This window comes from Penicillium angulare (assembly GCF_028827245.1).
Source record: "Penicillium angulare strain IBT 27051 chromosome Unknown utg000004l_segment0_segment0, whole genome shotgun sequence".
NCBI classification, from domain to species: domain Eukaryota; kingdom Fungi; phylum Ascomycota; class Eurotiomycetes; order Eurotiales; family Aspergillaceae; genus Penicillium; species Penicillium angulare.
The window spans coordinates 5021214-5040514 of record NW_026623163.1 but is presented as its reverse complement, the minus strand read 5'-3'; the positions used below and the strand labels follow the sequence as shown (position 1 = coordinate 5040514).

Below are 19301 nucleotides of genomic sequence, written 5' to 3'. Positions count from 1 at the left end.
TGAAATGGAGCTTTTTGCCCATACTAAGACTTTCTCCCACAGCGGGATAATGCAATCAATGCCTACTAGTATGTGGGTGATAGGCAATTTGACATATAGTAGAAACAAAAGACCGCCATGGGGTATCCTGGGAGTCTGGATTGTCTAACGCTTAATTATGAATATTCTAGTTCTTGTCAGTGGTAAAATGCATCTTTTCCCACTCATAATGCGTCTCCCACACGTGTCCAACGCGCAAAATCTTCTCTTCTTGCCATAAACCACCAACAATCTGCATACCCACAGGTAGCATGGTATTTTCGTCGTCTTTGGCAGGTGCCAATCCAACTGGAATGGAGAGTGCTGGATGGCCAGTCACGTTGAAGATAGCAGTATTGATCGTCAACCCCATACTGGGCTGAAGCGACTCCACCGGAAGGCCTCGTTTTCCATGTTTGGGGGCAACAACTGGAGTTGTGGGCATCACGATCGCATCATATTTTTCGAATAAAGACTGGTACTTATCACTGATCTGTCGCCCAATATTGGCAGTCTTGCCATATAGTTCGGGGAACCTATTCATAAGATACAGTCCGTTGATGATCACATTCTTAGTTGACGGGAATGCTCGTTGAAAGCCTTCATCATTCCAAGGTAACCTCGCACGCTCCATTTCAGTCATATATAGACCCCTGCGACCAGTATTTTGACCAAGCAGTGTTTGTGCACCAGCTATTCGCTGTTGGATGGTCCAGATGGCCGGCCCATGTAAATGATCAGGAAGGGATATTTCTTCCACGGTTGCACCTAAATCCTCAAATTTCTTAACGGCGATTGACACGGAATGCCGAACAGTAGACGCTACAGCATCGTGCTCAAAGCCCTCTTTCAGGACTCCAATCCGCAGACCGTCCAGTCTTTGTGGGAGTTCTTGAAGTGCGTTTGCAAATTTGGTTGAGCCGTGCTTTGGGCTTCCCAATGATCTGTCATCGATACCGTCATATCCACTGATAGCATCGAGACATCTGGCAACATCCATAATTGTACGAGCCAAGGGGCCTACATGATCGTTCATGGCATCGCCACTGGCGACTCCTGTAAAAGGAACACGTCCATGAGTTGGCTTTAATCCCACACCTATTGGTAAGTTAGAGCAGTCTCACAAAAAGTCAAAACGAAGGGCTTTCTTACATCCACATAGTGAGGCAGGAACACGGATACTTCCACCTTGGTCACCTCCAATAGTGATGTCTACTAACCCAGCCGCAACTAAGGCTGCGCCTCCAGAAGTGCTCCCTCCAGCCGAGTATCCAGTAGCGTGGGGATTTTCAACCACTCCCTGAGCACTGGTATATGAGGAGGTTGAATGGCAAAGATTTTCACAGGTTGATGTCCCATGGATATCGGCGCCGGCTTCCAGAAGCCTCGTCACAACAGTAGCGTCTGTTGTGGGTGTCCATGATGGAATGATATCACTGCCCATCAATTGTGGTACTCCAGCTACTGTAATAACGTCTTTAAGACTGACTGACTTGCCAGCCAATGGGCCATCTTCATTTCCACGAATGAGAAATCGATGCGCCCAGGCTTCTCCCAATACCTGTTCTTCCTTACTTGGTCGACGTATATTCTCACGTGGATATTTGACCTGGTCAGTCTGTGGTTGGTAGTCTGGTAGAGCAGCAACACCCTCGGCGCAATCATGAACTGCTGCCAGGAGCGTTTGGAAATCATCAGACTCGGATGGGTCAATTGTAAGACCTAGAGGTTTTACAAGTGCCTCAGCATCCCCTGACTTTACAGGGTTGTTTCTAGACGGCACATTTAGCTTTCTCTCCAAATAAACATGGATATAGACAATATAGTATTGGGGATACTTACTCTGATATGCTGGTGAAGAGAACCGACATAATGGGCAGATGTTCTGATGTCCAGTGTGCTTCCCTTTGGTGTTGTGAAGATTGTATGATATACTCACTAAAGAAAAAATTCTTTCCCCTCAATCGGCAACCCCCGAGAATCATTCTTTGGAGTTCAATCTCCAAACATATCTTACCTAATCTGGATGGATCCATCGCGACAGCCATTTTGCCGACCAGACGGAGTACTCGGATTTCCGACTGGGCTGGTTTGCCGACTAAGCTGAACAACTCCAAATCGACTCCAACACGTCAAGACCCACAACGAAGCTGTCGGCTGATCTCCGGATGATAATAAGATGCAAAAGGGCTCCGCAAAAAACACTGATCCACATGGTAGATACCGTTTGAATAGTTCAAATTGTTCGTTGACCTTGCAGGGTGTGGGTAAAGTCTGTCCCGAACAGGTTAGACTGGGCCCTGTGGGGCCCACAACATACTTTGTTTATTAAGGCTTTTTTTATGTGAACATATTAGTAGTAGAGAATTGTTATAAGATCAAATACTGTAATTTGCTGCGTGTAATATTGTGGAGGAGATTGCCATAGAACATGATATGACTTCTGATTATTAGTCACTGGTCATGGTATTATTTGTTGGACGTGCCTTCGAATCAGCCTTCAACCCCGCCAATGCTCCTAGGTATTTTGCTCTCATAGTATAACACAGAGCTCCTAGAGCCAAGATTGATGCACATTTTCTATGTTTAGCACTACTTTCAATCATGTATGACCCTAAGTACATTTTGTGAGCTCACGTAGGCGCCGACTCCATGTATAGTTTACGTGGGTAGAATTGAACATACACCAAGCACCACGACCAAGTGTATCTATCTATACATCATACATACTTCTTAATGGTATCATAAAATCTCCAGCTTAGCATATTATTCTTTTAAAGCTGATTCTCCAATGCGGGCTATTGGCCACCGTGGATCGGTTGGAGACATTGATGTGACCCCAACCCCTCAGAAAGGGGGTCGGTCGCTTATCGAGTTCCCCCGCATCCTGATATGTACAAAATACTAGCTTTCATCCCGCCGTACTACAACATCACAACAATTCACGAAAAAGACAACAATGGGTCCTAAGCGCGTTCTAATTACCTACGGAGTAGACGTTGACGCCGTCGCCGGTTGGCTCGGCTCGTATGGAGGCGAAGATTCCACCAACGATATTAGCCGAGGTGAGTTGATCGATGGCAGAGCCTTGGGAACTACACTAACGAAGCACTTCAGGAGTGTGGGCAGGTACCATTGGAACGAGGCGCCTGTTGAAAATGTTCGACAAGTACGATATTAAGACAACCTGGTTTATTCCGGGCCATTCCTTGGAGACCTTCCCTGAGGATATGGCTGCGGTCCGAGATGCGGGACACGAAATTGGGCTGCACGGGTACTCGCACGAAAACCCCACTGACATGAGCATTGAGCAACAACGAGATGTTCTTGATAAGACATACAGAATGCTCACGGAGTTTGCGGGCAAGCCGCCGCGTGGAAGTGTCGCGCCATGGTAGGTGGAATTATATGAACAAACACCCATATGTACCCACAATGCATTTTTCTGACCACATTCGGAACCAGGTGGGAAACTAGCAGAGAGGGTGCTCAGTTGCTTCTAGACTATGGAATCGAATACGACCATAGTATGAGCCATGAAGATTGCCAAGCATACTATTTGCGAACTGGCGACAGCTGGATTAATATCGATTACAAGCAGAAGGCCGAGACATGGATGAAGCCATTGGAACATGGCCCTCAGACAGGTCTCGTGGAGATTCCTTCCAACTGGTACATCGATGATCTGCCACCGATGATGTTTATCAAAAAGGCGCCAAACAGCCATGGATTCGTGAACCCGCGAGATGTAGAGGACATCTGGCGTGATCACTTCGATTATTTCTATCGGGAGTATGACGAGTTTATCTTCCCTATCACCATCCATCCGGATGTTTCCGGTCGACCACATGTTCTTCTCATGCATGAGAGGTGTGTATATTGAGATTCCTTGAAGTGAAGAATGTGTGGACTAACAGTATGCAGGCTTATTGAACATTTCAAGAAGCATGATGGCGTGGAGTTTGTAACGATGGAACAAGTTTGCGACGAGTTCAAGAAGAAGAATGCGCCACCTGAAGGGGCTCTGCTGCCAGCTCCAGCAGGTGCTATGCTGAAGAAGTAATCTATGTATATAAGCGATGTTAATTTCAATTGAATCCTAAGTTTTCACGAGCAAGTCATCATGAATTTTCTACGTAGTAGTATTTAGAAAATAGTAGCGGTATCGGACTGAAAATATAAAAATATGTACTGTATAGCTTCCCCAACAACCTCAGCTTTCTACCCCAAAAGGATTTCAATACCTTACGCTGGAAGTTTAATAAAATAATCAAGTTGCCAATTCCAGTTCACCAGCCCCTAGTCAATCCAATCCCTTTTTGGCGAATAGCTCTTGCCGCGCTATGTTAGTCTTCCACATCAAAGCAGGAGATAGATTCCCCCTTACCCCAACATGCTCAACTGTCTCCAACTCTCTATCTGAATTGAACGTCATTGTCATGAGGGTTGATCCTATTTACAGTGTAAAGTAACCTGCTCTTATCTCAAGACTATCTCCCAGCCTCAATTTGCTGGTATGATGACTACCGATGACTCCAACGCTTGACCCCTTTCGGCCACACAACATGGACCGACTCCCTACTCCAACAAATATTCCCCAACACATCAACCTTAGCTGCAAGACAAACTGTCAACTAAAATCGAAGCTGGTTATCTGGAAGTTAGAATTCGTGGGGAAGTAGTGGAGCCAACCCAATCTTTCCAGCCCCGGGGCACGTTCCAGTCGCGCCCGAGCATTGGCACCCCCAGAAACTTTACTCTCCAGGCCGCGAAACACGAAGACAATCCTGTTATGCATGGGAGAAGCCGGGCTGAGAGATAAGCGCTCGCTTTCCAGGTCGTTGACCTATATATTCGTGTGAGGAATTCTTGGAGAACCCTACTTCTGGAAAATTTGCAGTCCAATAGCTAGCTTTCTGCCTCGCTCCTCGCCATAGCGACAATGGCAGATGATATTAAGGAGGCCCCTAACTTTGGAGGTGACTCCTATCCAATTGATACACAGAAGGCGGACATGGAAGAGCAGCATGAAGTCTTCAAGAGAGGCGATGGTCAAGTTGATTTCCGGACCGTGAGCTGGATTCGAGCTGGTGTGATCTTCTTGAAGAGTACGTATCTTTTCTATTATTTTTTTACAGACTCTCTCCACTCCAGATGTCGAAATCAAACTAACACATCTTTTCCCCTTTCAATAGTCATATTCGCGACCGGTGTACTCTCTATCCCATCTTTAATGTACGATTTGGGTGCTCTCCCTGGTGCCCTCAATGTGATCGGATGGACTCTCCTCAACACGTACTGTGCCCTCGTGCAAGGAAATTTTCGCAATAAATACCCCGGCTGTCACTCCATTGCCGACATGGCACAGGTTGTCGGAGGGCCCATTTTAAAAGAAGTAGTCGGCTTCTTGTTCACAGTCAGTTACGTGATTGTCGCTGCGTCTGGTATAATCGGAGTCTCGACCGCGCTGAATGCGCTGTCATTGCACGCCATCTGCACAGTTTGGTTTTCTTTTATCGCTACAGTGGTAATCGCGGCCTGTGCTAGTGTTCGAAAATTCTCACACATCGGCTGGCTCACCTGGGTTGGCTTCGCGAGCGTATATGTCGCCGTCTTCATCATTGTGTATGTCTCCTCATTTCTTCTAGGTACTACTGACTGACTTGGGTTTCTAATGATCAACAGTATTGGTGTAACCGTAAGAGATCGTCCAGCTGCTGCACCCCAGACTGGTGACTTCGAACTGGGATACAGAGTCATTGGAAACCCTAGCTTCACCACCGGCATCACAGCTGCCGCAACTATATTCGTCTCCAGTGCAGCGACTTCTGCATTCCTACCAGTCATTTCGGAGATGCGCAAGCCTAAGGACTACCCCAAGGCCGTCTATTTCAGCATGAGTCTTGTGACTGCCTCTTACCTAACATTTAGCCTGGTGATCTATGCCTGGTGTGGACAGTGGATTGCGTCGCCCTCACTCGGCAGCGCGGGTACAACAGTGAAACGAATTGCGTATGGAATTGCGCTTCCTGGCCTTATTATAAGTGGGTGTCTGTATGTCCACGTTGCGGCGAAGTATTTATTTGTACGAATCCTGCGTACCTCACGTCATCTGCAAGCGAATACGCTTGTGCATTGGGGAACCTGGCTAAGCTGTACGATCGGCATGGCTGCCATTTCTTTCATCCTTGCATGTGCTATTCCTATCTTCAACTACGTGTTAGCGCTTGTGGGTGCATTGTGTTTTGCACCATTGGCAATTACTCTGCCTGGGTGGCTGTGGCTTCATACCCACGCGGATTACTGGAAAGGAAATGTTTTCCGAAAGCTAGTGTATGGGGTTCATGTTTCTCTGCTATTCTTAGGGCTGTTTATGGCGGTTGGCGGGACCTATGGAGTTATTGTGCAGATCAACGAGGCATATCGCGATGGGCAGATCTCGTCGGCCTTTTCGTGTGCCGACAATAGCGGATCAAGTTGAGCTAAATAGAGAGAGAGAAAGGGAAAAAATCAAAGTAAACGTCACTAGAGGGAATTTGGGTCCAATTGCATTTGATCTCAGCCGCAGTTGGCTCCATAAGGTTTTCTTCATAAAAATCTCTTAGTGCAAGACATTAACATTTGAATGGGCACTAGTCTGACCCGCTATCTCCGGTACCCGGCATCTGCAGCTCCGTGGAATCCGGCGGCCATTATTTCGCTCACATACACACCCCCTCTTAACCTTCTCCCTTTCACTCTTCCTCGCTCTATTATTATAAACATCCTCTTTTTCTGCATCTTTGAGAAATATACAACCACGCATTCTCGACGATTCGAACCGGATTTCATCCCCTCTTTGTCATTCCAAGTGATGTAATCCACACCCATCTTATCAGCTCCACCGTTATCAGTACATTGAGTCGCTTTCACTCTCAACATACCCAAAGTCGTCCATTCGTCCAACCTTTCGGATCAAAATGCTCGTCCCTCTTCCTATCCTGCTGGCTTTCAGCAGCCTTGCCGCCTCAGCAGCCATTCCACCTTCATCGATTTCTCAAACCCGAGACTCTACAACACCAGAATCTAACTGGGAATCCACAGACCTAGCTCGGCCGCTATCCGCCCAAGCAGCCAACCAGAACTCTGAATCCAAGAATAACTATTTCGCCGAGCGATCCGCCTATTATTTCCCTGAAACTGTGCCAGACAAGGTAGAGCTCGCCAGCCACTTAATCGACTCTCATGAAGCAAGCGACGTGACAAATACGCCGACGGCATCCGAATTTGAAATCACCACGAATCAACCTGAGAAGATTTCGCCTGCCCAACTGAGCCAGACACAAGCCCAAAAGTCAATCAGCACGCCGGATACAGAGATCGACATTCCTCGTGCACGGATGCTTATTCTTCCTGATCGGGCTTCGAATTCGGGTTCGGATATCGGACAGGCGCAGTCAATGGAAGCATCGTACTCGTACCCGGTAAATTTCCAAACACAAGCACAACCCGACACAGAAACCGAGACAATCCGCGTCGACTGGGTCATTTTTGAATCATCCCCAATCATCATCTCGACCCCTCCCATCGTGCCGTCCCTCGCCTTTCTTTTCATTATCGCCACTATCATTTGCATTTTCACCGTGGTCCGTGGGATTCGCCATGGACATTGATTGAGAAAGCGAGCGACAAAAACGCCACAAGGAGTGGAGAATATCCAATTTGGGCTTTAGCGCAATTCGCGATTTAACGCCCGCACAATGCCTTATTGGCTTCGCCTTGATCGGTGATAACAGAATCACTCTAATATGCCGTCCCTATCCGGTGCCCTTTTTAGTGGCACCATTTGCATATCTTTTCCCCGCACGCCGCTGGAAATCCACCAAACACAACGTTTCGCGACTGCCCTACGGTCCTGGTCACCGCTAAGAAAGTAAGAAAGTTATGGGTCGGGTCTAGTTCTCCCACCATCTTACCTTACTTCCTGCGACTAGTCGGCGCGTATGCATCCTGTACTGTGCCAGCCCCCAAGACCGCCCATTCCCTCACGCCCTCTCTTTATTTCAACCCGTGTGCAGGGGGAAACTTGTTTCAGACATTGAATTATGGGCGGCACCAAGGGAGAACATATCGCGAAAAGAAGAATAAAGAAAGCTACGGGGTTTTGATAGGATGCTCTGACCCCCGACACAGCAAGGTTCGGGTTTCCCCCTTTCCGTTCTTTTCATGCGCCGCGCTGCCCCCACCGGTGAAATCGGTCTAGTGGCAATCTACTGGTCCGATGAGAAATCCTTGTCGCACCTTGTGGTCCACCGTACAAAATCCTATCGGGCCTCCTGATCCACAGTTGGTTCCAGCTTGGTCAGATCACATCAGCGCGACCGCGATTATCAAATATTTAACGAATCATATACCCTTTTAAGATGCGACGATCGATATGACTGAATTGCAGCCTTCTTATTTGTTATTTCAAAACCGGAGGGTCCTTCTGACGTGAGCTTCGGTCCGGTTGATCCTTTTCATTCCTTCCAAGGGTCATTGCAACCACACGAAGAAGCACAAAATTGCCCTGCATGTGGCTGGACCTTAAACTAAGCCCTTTTGGAGTTACCCTTTGACTTTAGTTCAACAATGTCGAATATTGGAAATTATCGAAACAACGAACGATGTAAAAAAATCTAAAACCCTTTTCTCTCTTATAACTATTTCTGTGAAACCGAATAGCTGCGCTGGACAGGAAAAACAACTCGACTTATCGTCAATAACTAGGTTAGTTACAAGGCGCATTTACGTAAAGGCAGAAAACACCTTGCTACCCAGGCAATTAAAATGATGCTATTGAAGTTAAATTTTGCGACATTCAAACGTCATCCTCCACTACTATGGATCAACATCTAGAGCCCGTTACTTATCAAAACTAGTCTTCAATCCCAATACACTCCATACTCTTTCGAGAAGCCACTGCGATTAAGATCTATTGATTTAAGATACTGACATGAGTAGTATGGGCGATGGATATGTCATCCTGTCGGCCTGAGACATCGCGCTTAAAGTGATTGATCACGCCTCTTATTACCTAACGCGGTATCCATAAAGCTGCAAGGCGCACCCAAGCGGCGCCCAGTGAAAATTTCGTTCGCAAACCCTCCTGTAAATGGTGAGACCAAGCGCCAGGGTCTCCTTAAACCGAGAGAAGAGGCTGGGTTACCTATCAAGTGGCGCAGAGGGATTGAAACAACAATCATCGGCCAAGTACTACAGCCACTCCGATAAATAATCTCACTCCTTGCTACTGAGTACCTAGAAGCGGTGGGTTTGGATACTTGTTTACTCACATCATGCTACGCTATACGTCTTTCCAATCGTTTTTCTAAAACATCGGTCTAATTGTCTCTCCTAATGACTTTACTAAGGCAATTCTAGAGGCTAAATGATATTATACCTCAGCTCTGAGGTGTATGATGGCTCTTTTGTAGTTTTACACGCGCAATACAAGTGATTCTGTAGTTTCTTTTACAAGGAGTAGGATTACTTATCGGGTGAACTGTGATTGGATGAGATTACCTCTATTCCTCCATGTACAAGCCTAGGACGCTGCTGACGCCGCCTGGGCCGCCCAGTTCGACTACGAGGACCTCACAGGCCATGTTGCAGTCTCCACTCCGAAGATCGAGGTTATTCGCTCCCGTGCCGACGAGGAGCTGCGCCAGGAGACTCTTCTAAGGGAAACAAGCCTTCAGCAGGCCAGAGTCGTGAAAGAGCATCCATCTACTTACTCACGTCCCACAACTGCTTGACCTCTTACACTCCCCAACTCTGCACGACAGCATCCGCGACGCGTGCATTGAACGAACTTGAGATGATCAATATTCAAGATGACACCGGCCGGAGTCACACCAGCCATTCCATGAAAATCACCACAGTGCCGTTAAATCCAAAGACAATGACTACGCGGACCGAGTCTATCAGCGACTCGCAAAAGAAGGCTCTTTCCGATTAATAACTTGGCCGGGTCCTCTTAGTCCGGCGGGGCTCAGGATCCTGGTCTTTGACTGCATCTAACATTTGAAACAGTCAGCATATCGAGAAATAGCGAAAGGGGATACCTCTTGACGGCTTTTTTCACTGGGATACTTGCAAAAGTCTCGAAACTTCACCTTCACCTTATCCGCGCTCTGAGTTGCTGGTTTGGTAACCCGGTCAGAATTCGAGACCTCGCCAGGATCATTTTGATTACCAGCAGTAGATGTCTATCGTGTACGCCACACATTCGGTGGTACGAGTGCCAATTGTACCTTGTGTGGAGTAGTGCGAGTGGTAGCGGGGTTTTTGTAATGGCTAGTCAACATTAGCCATGTGTTCTATCAAGCAGGTGTCCACAGATCAAGGTGCAGCAATGGCATCGAGGACATGCATATTCACATCATATGCCGCACAGAGCTCTCAGATCCTTCTGTTTTGAACAAGAAATTGATCACTTACAACTTCAAGGCACGTGATGCCCATAATAACATTGCTGGGGGAAGAGCCAAAGCCATGACCAGGCAAAAAAGCCACCAGACGAACCACCAGGGACCTCCAAATTCATCCATGAAGGACATGAAGCGCAAGACGGGGGCGGCGCCAGACATAGCAGTGATGATTTCGATGGGAGAAGTGGCGGAGTTTGCTGAGGCGGATAAAGATGAATTGCACACGGCAGCAATGGTGTGGGAGATTAAGGTGGTGGGGGTGTATGTTGCCAGGTAGTTTGGGTGAGGTGAGGTGAGGTGAGGAAGCTAAGTAGAGTCTATGGCCAAAAAGTACGACAACATCGTTACTACTACGTGACTGCTAAGGCTGGAGGAAAGAATTACCCAGTAAATGATTTCCAGCATCCATCTGAACGAAGAAAATCGTTCCAATGGTCCGGGTGTATTCGCGAACTTACCATATAACCACGCGCACATGGAGGCCAGCGAAGGCACCTTCCCTCGCTTGCATATACACGATACCTCAGCTCACCCCTTCCCCTATCCTCTTCAACTTTGTTATGATTCGTGTTCTAAACCTTTCTTCTCCGCCTGGTAGATTATACATAGCCACCCGGAGATCGGAATAGATTCAGAATCACACATTCTAGCCTTCTAACCTTGAAAGGTTCTAAGATTCATACCAAGTATCATTACGTTTCAAGGGCTCATTCATACAAGAACATATGCATAAGTTCCTGGTCATATCCATAGATAAAGCTAAGCGCAGATTAAGTTCCAATGCGCATATATGCATCGGGTTTAGCCGTTAGCCAAAAAGGAACGGAGCCGATCCATGCCAGTGTCTACTATATCCCATGAAAATAACTCTAGCATGCAGGCCTTACCCTCTCAATCCCAATAACTCCAACAATTTATAACAACCTTTTAACTATAATAACCCAAAATGACACGCGAACCCCAAAAACTAAGCAAAGAATTCCTAATGCTGGAAGAGAAAGAAAAAGAAATCGAGCGTTGCAGAGATACAGGTGCTTTGCAATGGTACAGACTCAAATTCTGGTTCCAATACGACGATCAAATCACTTGGAGATGGCGCGATCCCCTCCAACTCGAAATGGAACTTCTAGAAACAGCCCAACGCGAAATAGCGCTTGAAATAAAACTCACAGTCCTGAGCCCCACAAACCAAAACCAAAAGCAAGACCAAGACCAAGACCAAGATGTGATAATGACAAACTTCGAAGAAAAAGAATCTTCAGATTAGAACCAGCACCAACATCAACAAATTCAAACAAACTAACCAACCTCAAAAAGATATACTGGGTCCAATCCCGCAAATGGTGGGAAATCAAATCCTCATTCCAAGCAGGCCCAATGTCTCGCGGAGTAGCATTATGGCGTTCAACCTCAAATTGGGATATACATAGTTTCTTGTAGAAGAGTGTGCTATGAGAGGTGGCTGTTGTGGAAGAGATTGTAGTTGTTGTGCTCATCGGTTAAATTTAAGTTCTTTTGGGAAGAGGTTCGCCGCGGGACATTGTACAGTTGAATGTTTTTGCTGTGAGCGAGTGAGGGGGTTTGAGTTACATGCTGGTGATAAGGAGAGTCTTCGGGATGATTTTGGATTTAAAAACGATTGGGGGAGAAGGGTGGTTCGAGTTGGACTTGTTATGTTATTGGGGATTGTGATTAATTCACTTGAGGTTGATGATCCGTTTGAGCAGATTCAGGTTCAAGTTGTTGAGCCTGAGTCCCAGGGTGCGCCGCCGAGTTATGAACCGTGGAGGTATGAACTGCCAGTATATGAACCTGCGTGAATTTTTGCGTGAGCTTTGGGTCTATTGTTTAATTTTAAGTACTGAAAATTGTTGTTTTAGCTGTGTTAGTTGGGTGTTGTTAATCTGTTTTGTTCCAAGGTTTATTTCGATTTTTATTTTTTATTTTCTCCACGATGATACCTTCGGATTGGGATATCGTATAATATACTTGAAAACTTGAATTACTGTGTTTTATTCAAGAGCTAGATCGTAGGTTTAGATCCTCAGGGACAGGTTACTAGTCGACACAAGAGCGAATATAAGTGAAAGATCAATGATGTATTGTGAGTAACCAGAATATCCACTTGCGCCATGAAGCTCGAAGAAGTAGTAATGATAACCAGATAAAGATGTTCAAGAACTAGCACAAGCAGCCGCCCATAGTAGAAAGGAAATTTTACATGATCTCTTTCCCTTGTTATACTCTTCCAAGAATGAGACTGACACCGAGGAATGGCATAGAGAGAGGGGAAAAGAAGAGAGGAACCATAGACAGAATAGAAAAACGGCAAATATTTACGCGACGATGAGAGTAAAAATAATGAAAAATGCAGAATGCAGAATGCAATTGAAGGATTAGGAGTCATCGACCAGACGCTTCTGAATCCATGCCCGTTTGGCTCCGTCGAGAAGCACATCCATATTCCCGCTGTTGTCACACATGCTGCGGAACAGGCCGTCTTCGCGATTGAGCAGAGTCCAGGGGTGGTCGTATTCGATGACGCGGCCGTGATCCAGGACCAGAACCTTGTCGTAATCGATGATTGTTTGGAGACGGTGAGCGATTGTGATAATTGTGCTGTCGTGTAACTCACGGAGAGTCTCCTGGATCTTGCCGTCGGTGGCGTAATCGATAGAGGCGGTGGCTTCGTCCATCATGAGAACACGAGGTTTCTTAAGCAGAGCACGGGCAAGACACAGAAGTTGTCTTTGGCCTTGAGACAAATTGGATCCGGATTCCGAGACCAAACTGTCTAGATTGTGGAAGACGTTCTTGTTATCTGCAATTGTCGTGGCGCTGCCATTGACACCACCATTTGCGTCGGGCGACATGACAATACTTTCAGTCATGGGGGTTGCAGTACCTGAGACAGTAGATCCGATCAGGTGCACTCGGCGGAGGGCAGTGAAAATTTCTTCATCACTGAACAAACCAAATGGATCCAGGTTGCTACGAATTGTGCCGGTGAATAATGTGGGATCTTGAGGCACAATGGTGATGTTCTCACGAAGATCTCGCAGGCCAATTGAACCGATGTCAACGCCGTCAATCACGATTTGACCCTTCTCTGCTTCCAACCCACGGAAGAGAGCCAGTGCGAGGGAACTCTTCCCAGCACCTGTGCGGCCAACAATACCGACCTTCTCGCCAGCCTTGACGGAAAAGGACACTTCCTTGAGGACAGGGTCCAGGTCAGGACGGTAGCGAGTACTGTAGCCTGAGAATTCCACGGCACCTTCGGTCGGCCAGTCCTTGGCAGGTCGGGCATCAGGAAGAATACCAGGGGCCTCCTGGTCGACATCCAAGTACTCTCTGACACGCTCAACGGAGTTCATGTTTTGCTGAACCTCTGAGTAAAGTCGGACGAGCCAAAGCACGTTCTCGGTGAAAGTTACTGCGTAAGTCAGAGAAAGACCAGCAGCACCAGCATCGATTTTCCCGATATTGATCAAGACAAAAGTTGCAGAGAAGAATGAAACAAGTGCACCAGTCCAATCCACTCGAAGCGCGAGCCAGCGGTTGCTAGCCCAGAGATAGATGTGTGGTCGGTTATAAGCATTGATGTGGCGGTGGTTGTCGACAATGAACCGAGGACCGTCGCCATACGCGCGAATTGTGATAATACCATTCAAAGTCTCTCCGAATTGCTGGTACAGCGGGCTTCGCTGCACAGACTCAAGACGCTTGAGATCACGAGACGAGTTCAAGTACACTGCACCCAGTGCAGTGTACACCAATGTGATGAAGATACCAGCAATTAAGAAACCAGGGGTGATGATCGAAATGAGGATAACGATCATGATCACGGAAGCCAGGCTGTGTAGCATTCCTATTGCTACAGGCGCAACTTCCTGATCGACAGCCTCCACATCCTTGGAGAATCGATTCATAAGCTGGCCGAGTGGTGTGGAATCAAAGAAACGAAATTTGGCATGCAGGATTGTTTTCAAGAGACGATCATGAATCTTCCAGGACGCGTGAAGAGAGCCCCAGAACAGGACACCCTCCCGGACCAAGGAGATTGAGATATATCCGAGACCAAGCAGCGCATATACACCCAAGTAGTAAGCCACGTTTACCTGGCCATCGGGTGTGGTAGGGTGGGTGAGATCGGCGCGAGTGGACAATTGAGGAGGACCCCAAGTGCTCATTTTTGAAACACTACCAATATTGAACGTGGGGGGTTTTAGGTGAGACACAGCAGCGTATAGGCCGGCGTTATCAGTTGTGTCCAGAGAAGAAGTTTGGTAGGCGTTCGCCCACTGTCGGATCCAAAGGTTGGTTGAAACCGAGCCCAGCTGCTGTGTACAGAACACCATAACGGCACCAACCCAATAATACCAGCTACCCATGGAGCTCAAATACATAGAAATGGTGGACCATTTGACGCTTCCAACAGACTTAGACTCTTGGAGAACTGTCTTTTCCTCCTTCTGATCCTTCTTTTGAGTACCATTGGCTGATCCATTTGTTCCAATCGTACCCTCTCCAGTCGTTTCATCTTCTGCCTCAGTATCCGAGGGTGCACGAGACAAACCACGGGAGCTAGCCCGAGACCCTGGTCGAGACTTGAAGAACTCATCACCAAGAGCACCGGTAGCCGCAACGTCATCAGGGCGACCTTGAGCGGTGATCTTACCATTGTCAAGCATGACAACGTGATCCGCCTGGGGAACAGTCAGAGCAACGTTGTGGGTCACTAGGATACAGGTTCGGTTCAACATGAGCGGACCAGTCAGGGCCTGGCGGAAAATGTGCTTGGCAGTGTGCGAGTCAACAGCAGAGAGACAGTCATCCAGAAGCAAGTGTCGCGCACTGCTGTAAATGGCCCGAGCAAGAGAAATTCTCTGCTTCTGACCACCGGAAAGACTAATTCCCTTCTCGCCAACCATTGTCTTGTCACCAGCATCCAGAATTTCAAGATCACGCTCTAAGGCACAGGCCTTGAGAACTGCATTGTAGCGCTTTTCATCATGTGGGGAGGCGAAGGTGATGTTCTCCTTAACAGTGGCGTTTACTAACCAAGCTTCTTGGGCGCAGTAGGCAATGCTGTCGACCAGACCGGTTGCAGGATCAACTGGAAGGTCGGCACGGTTCAACATACCACCAGGAAGGTGGACGCGACCCTCAACGAGTCTCATTTCACCCAGCAAAGCCATGAGTAGAGAAGTTTTTCCTGAGCCCGTAGCTCCAGCGATAATGCTCAAGCGACCGACGGGGAAATCGACATCCACATTGATAAGGCGGAAAGCATCTGCGCCACCTTCGGAGGATGAGGACTGCTGGGGTGTGGGCTTGGAGGTACCCCAAGTGAGGGTCGCCTTCTGCAATCCGATCCGACTTGGACCATCTGAGCTGGAGGTATGGCGTAGCTGCTCGTACTTTTCGGTCTCCTCCTCGTTGAGATACTTATCCACACGATCAAGAGAGACCTTGGATTCCTGAACGTGGGCCACCATATCGGCCAATTGATCCAATGGCACCCGCAGGAGGGAGAACATAGACAAGGCAGGGAAGGCAATTGATGGTGTCAGTTGCTTCTTCTCGACAACTGTATACAGGAAGAAGGACAGGAAAGTGATCAAAATAGGTGTGCCGTACCAGATGGTGGCGGCAGAGGACCATAAAATGTAGCGTCTGCGCAAGGATTTAAGCTCAGCCCTGCGCTTTTCGTTGACGACATCCTGGAAGCGCTGCTCCCAGGCAAAATACTTGATAATACGGATATTCTGAAGGACCTCATTTGTGGCATGAATGCGAGCATCGGTGCCCTTGAGAATCTGGTTTTGTACCTTGTTGAACTGGCGAGCAATGAAAAGGTTGACTGGGAGCATGAGAACCATGATTGCGATACCAGCAAATGAGCTGAAACCCATGATCTTGTAAAGCAGAGTGACGGCCATAATGATCTGCACAGGCACACTAGCCCATAGGAAATGCAGATAAGCTCCAACCTCACTGACCTTGAAAGAATCAATGGCCATCAAGTTGATAATGGTACCAACATTAGCTTGGGTAGCAGCCTCCTCCACTTTGACATCGGCCTTGGGACACGTCTCGGTGTCATTTTCGTTTGTAGCTTTCTTCTTACGGCCAAATGAAAGGAGTCGATTCTTGAGGGTCTTTCTGGTCTTCAAAGTGGAGTCTGGTTGCTCCTCTGCTGCCTTGCGAACAGCGTCCGTTGACGCACCAGCTTTACGCCGGAGTGCCTTTGCGTAGATTTCACCGATGATGATTGCGCGGATCTGCACACCCATCTTTCGGCCGATGAAAAGAGCCTGACCGTCTGCAACACCCTGCACAATTGCAGAACAGAATAGCAGGATAGCGTATAACCATGCGGCGCTGGGGCTAGCGGACCGCGGGTCCTCCACATACTCCAAGATTGCCTTGAGGAGCAGACTGGGGACGAAAACGAATAAATTGGCGAAAATGGTCCAAGCACCTTGCTTCATGATGGTTCCAAAAAAGTATCTAATCAGCTTCCAAGCCATGGAGCCCTTCATCTGTCGTCTTTTATAGTCGTTCAGAACATTGGCGGCTTTCTGATGAGGAGTCAAGTTCCAGACATCCTCCAAATTTAGCGGTTGGCGATAACCTTTCATGACTAGCGGGTCCAACCAGGCAAATGTAGCGAGAGACAGAAGACTGGCCATGGGGTAACGCGGAGGCTCCAGACCCTCCTCATGCTCCACAAGAACGGGCTTGTTGCCTCGACGAGTAGTCAAACAGATTGTGACTAACACGGTGCTCAGGGCGAAACCAATGCTGCTGAGAACCAGGGCGTTATGCGATAAGGGATGGATAATGGCGGATCGGAACACCATCACATTGAACAGCCATTGTAAACCGTAGAGAATCGCCGTATGAGTCCAGAGTCGGGGAGCCGAGAAAAGGTCGAGCGTGGAAAGAAGCAGGCGCACTAAAACCAAAAACAGTATATAGCCCCAAGACACCAACCCGGCGATAGCAGGGATTGTTCCATGACGACCCCACCCACCAGTCGACAAGATAACGACGTATAAAGCCACCTGACCGACAAGCGCGGCGATCTCCAATGCAACGACGAGCAATTCCCCTCGTGGGCGATCGACCTCTAGCTTCAATTGTTCGCTCTGGGTAGCTTGGAATAGCATTGGATCGGATTCCGATTCCGGGCCGTTAGGAGGCTCAATTTCTGAGACATCGTTGTCAAGGACTTTGTAAGCGACACCTTTGCTTGAAAGGATATAACGGTGGACGAGGCGCAACGTGATGAAGAGTAACGACAAGCTGCATGCTGTGAGGGGGAGCGTGACTTGCAGAATGCTATCTCGGAAATCCGACAATCAGTACTGTAACGGTCGCTCAACGGCTTGTAACACCTGACACCTGCAGTGACCATTTGAGATTTTATGGGGGGAAGTTGAAGACTCACTTGCGCTGGAAGCACCGCGACAGATCATCCACTGCCCAGACGGGGCCTGAACATTGCGGGAGCATTATCTAGAGAGTGAAGCGGTTTGCGATAGGGAATGAAAAGAGGGACAAGCTCCGGGAGCCTAGTTGCCGGTGATCGACCAAGATCGAATTTCAACGGGGCAACAGGTCTAATTATAAAGATTGCGACCGGGGGTTTATGCGATTTCCCTTTTTTTCGATATTCAAGTGGAAAAATAGGTATGAGTGAAGAGGAAATCTCCTCCCCTTAGCGGGTTAGAAGGGAAACGCGAGTCGTAGGCCAAACGAGGCTCGCATTGCAAGAGCGAATGCAGAAAGGCAAAGTCGGAGCGATTAATGTCCGGAACCGAGGGCCGTTGGGGGGGTTTAAAACACCAAGCGGGGGCTTAGTGAAGGCCAGAGTCAAAGAAGTCAAGGACCCGAGTCAGTGATGAGCTCGAAGTAAACGAATTTAAGAATATGAGCAGGGATTCGGATGAAGGTGAAGAAAAAAGAAAAAAACTAAAAGCTTCGGGAAGGGTCTGGGCTTGGGAAGTTATTAAGCGGTGGAAAACGAAGTTTTGAGTGAGCAAAGAGGTGGAGAGGGTGACATGGACCACCACCACTTCACTATGGTGGAGCCAGGTACCATCTGTCGTAGGTAGCGCCGCAACCAGTTTATACTACAAACTGGCTAACCACGAGGCTTCTGCATGATCGTTGGAATGCGAACAATGAATAGTACTTTTCTTCAGACTTTCAGCCTTCGGATAATTTATTTTGTCTTTGGTCTTTTCAAATAAGCACATATAACGGTCAAGTCATGCTGGCTACTACAAGTAGTACTAAGCTAACCCGCGCCACCGTTGACGGCGTCGCTCCATGCCGACACTGGCATTAACCTATATAGTACCCCGATCCCGAAAAGAAGCATTTGGAGTAACTTTTTTTTGTTTCTAATTTTCTTTCTTTCTGACTCACCAGATATTTAATAGTCATAATATAATGCATACCATATATTGAACAATCATGTCCTGCATTAAGCCCCATAGAACAGGGATCCCAGACTCGATCGGCTGTTCCTTATCGGAGATTATACTATCCACGATTCCCCGCTTTGCACACTGCGTTATCGCTCAGTAACAATACGAGTTACGACATAGCAGAGTCAATACCGGTCCTTGTGGTGTAGAGTATACATAGGCTTTGACAGGGGGAAAGTCTGTTCAAAGTATGCATTTATCCCAATATTCAATATTCACACAAAGAATACAGAGCCATAAATCAAACAATAAAAACCCTACTACTACATGTAAACCCTTTTCTGCCATCTATTTGTCGGTTGACCCAATCATCAGACTTGCCACGCTG

At 47.6% G+C, this 19301-nt stretch overlaps 8 protein-coding genes across 8 annotated transcripts; 6 read left to right on the top strand and 2 right to left on the bottom strand.

Moving 5' to 3' along the window:
- Positions 1-166: 166 nt before the first annotated feature.
- On the bottom strand, positions 167-1889 carry N7478_005765 (putative amidase; the record flags this gene model as incomplete). The annotated part of the gene is made up of 3 exons (XM_056921979.1): positions 167-1116; positions 1171-1790; positions 1861-1889. 3 exons carry the CDS (start codon positions 1887-1889, stop codon positions 167-169), a joined length of 1599 nt encoding a protein of 532 aa, XP_056780016.1.
- A 1088-nt stretch (positions 1890-2977) lies between these two features.
- On the top strand, positions 2978-4081 carry N7478_005764 (polysaccharide deacetylase family protein; the record flags this gene model as incomplete). The annotated part of the gene is made up of 4 exons (XM_056921978.1): positions 2978-3083; positions 3136-3412; positions 3484-3888; positions 3943-4081. The coding sequence occupies 4 exons, from the start codon at positions 2978-2980 to the stop codon at positions 4079-4081; spliced, it is 927 nt and encodes a 308-aa protein (XP_056780015.1).
- Positions 4082-4960: 879 nt separating this feature from the next.
- N7478_005763 (putative neutral amino acid permease) lies at positions 4961-6499 on the top strand (the record flags this gene model as incomplete). Its single annotated transcript, XM_056921977.1, has 3 exons — positions 4961-5126; positions 5214-5643; positions 5704-6499. The coding sequence occupies 3 exons, from the start codon at positions 4961-4963 to the stop codon at positions 6497-6499; spliced, it is 1392 nt and encodes a 463-aa protein (XP_056780014.1).
- A 478-nt stretch (positions 6500-6977) lies between these two features.
- N7478_005762 (uncharacterized protein) lies at positions 6978-7670 on the top strand (the record flags this gene model as incomplete). Its single annotated transcript, XM_056921976.1, has 1 exon — positions 6978-7670. One exon carries the CDS (start codon positions 6978-6980, stop codon positions 7668-7670), a length of 693 nt encoding a protein of 230 aa, XP_056780013.1.
- A 1757-nt stretch (positions 7671-9427) lies between these two features.
- N7478_005761 (uncharacterized protein) lies at positions 9428-9794 on the top strand (the record flags this gene model as incomplete). The annotated part of the gene is made up of 2 exons (XM_056921975.1): positions 9428-9451; positions 9588-9794. 2 exons carry the CDS (start codon positions 9428-9430, stop codon positions 9792-9794), a joined length of 231 nt encoding a protein of 76 aa, XP_056780012.1.
- Positions 9795-10407: 613 nt separating this feature from the next.
- Positions 10408-10934, top strand: N7478_005760 (uncharacterized protein; the record flags this gene model as incomplete). Its single annotated transcript, XM_056921974.1, has 2 exons — positions 10408-10730; positions 10784-10934. 2 exons carry the CDS (start codon positions 10408-10410, stop codon positions 10932-10934), a joined length of 474 nt encoding a protein of 157 aa, XP_056780011.1.
- A 481-nt stretch (positions 10935-11415) lies between these two features.
- Positions 11416-11736, top strand: N7478_005759 (uncharacterized protein; the record flags this gene model as incomplete). The annotated part of the gene is made up of 1 exon (XM_056921973.1): positions 11416-11736. One exon carries the CDS (start codon positions 11416-11418, stop codon positions 11734-11736), a length of 321 nt encoding a protein of 106 aa, XP_056780010.1.
- A 1129-nt stretch (positions 11737-12865) lies between these two features.
- On the bottom strand, positions 12866-17993 carry N7478_005758 (uncharacterized protein; the record flags this gene model as incomplete). Its single annotated transcript, XM_056921972.1, has 2 exons — positions 12866-17819; positions 17929-17993. The coding sequence occupies 2 exons, from the start codon at positions 17991-17993 to the stop codon at positions 12866-12868; spliced, it is 5019 nt and encodes a 1672-aa protein (XP_056780009.1).
- Between the last annotated feature and the right edge of the window lie 1308 nt (positions 17994-19301).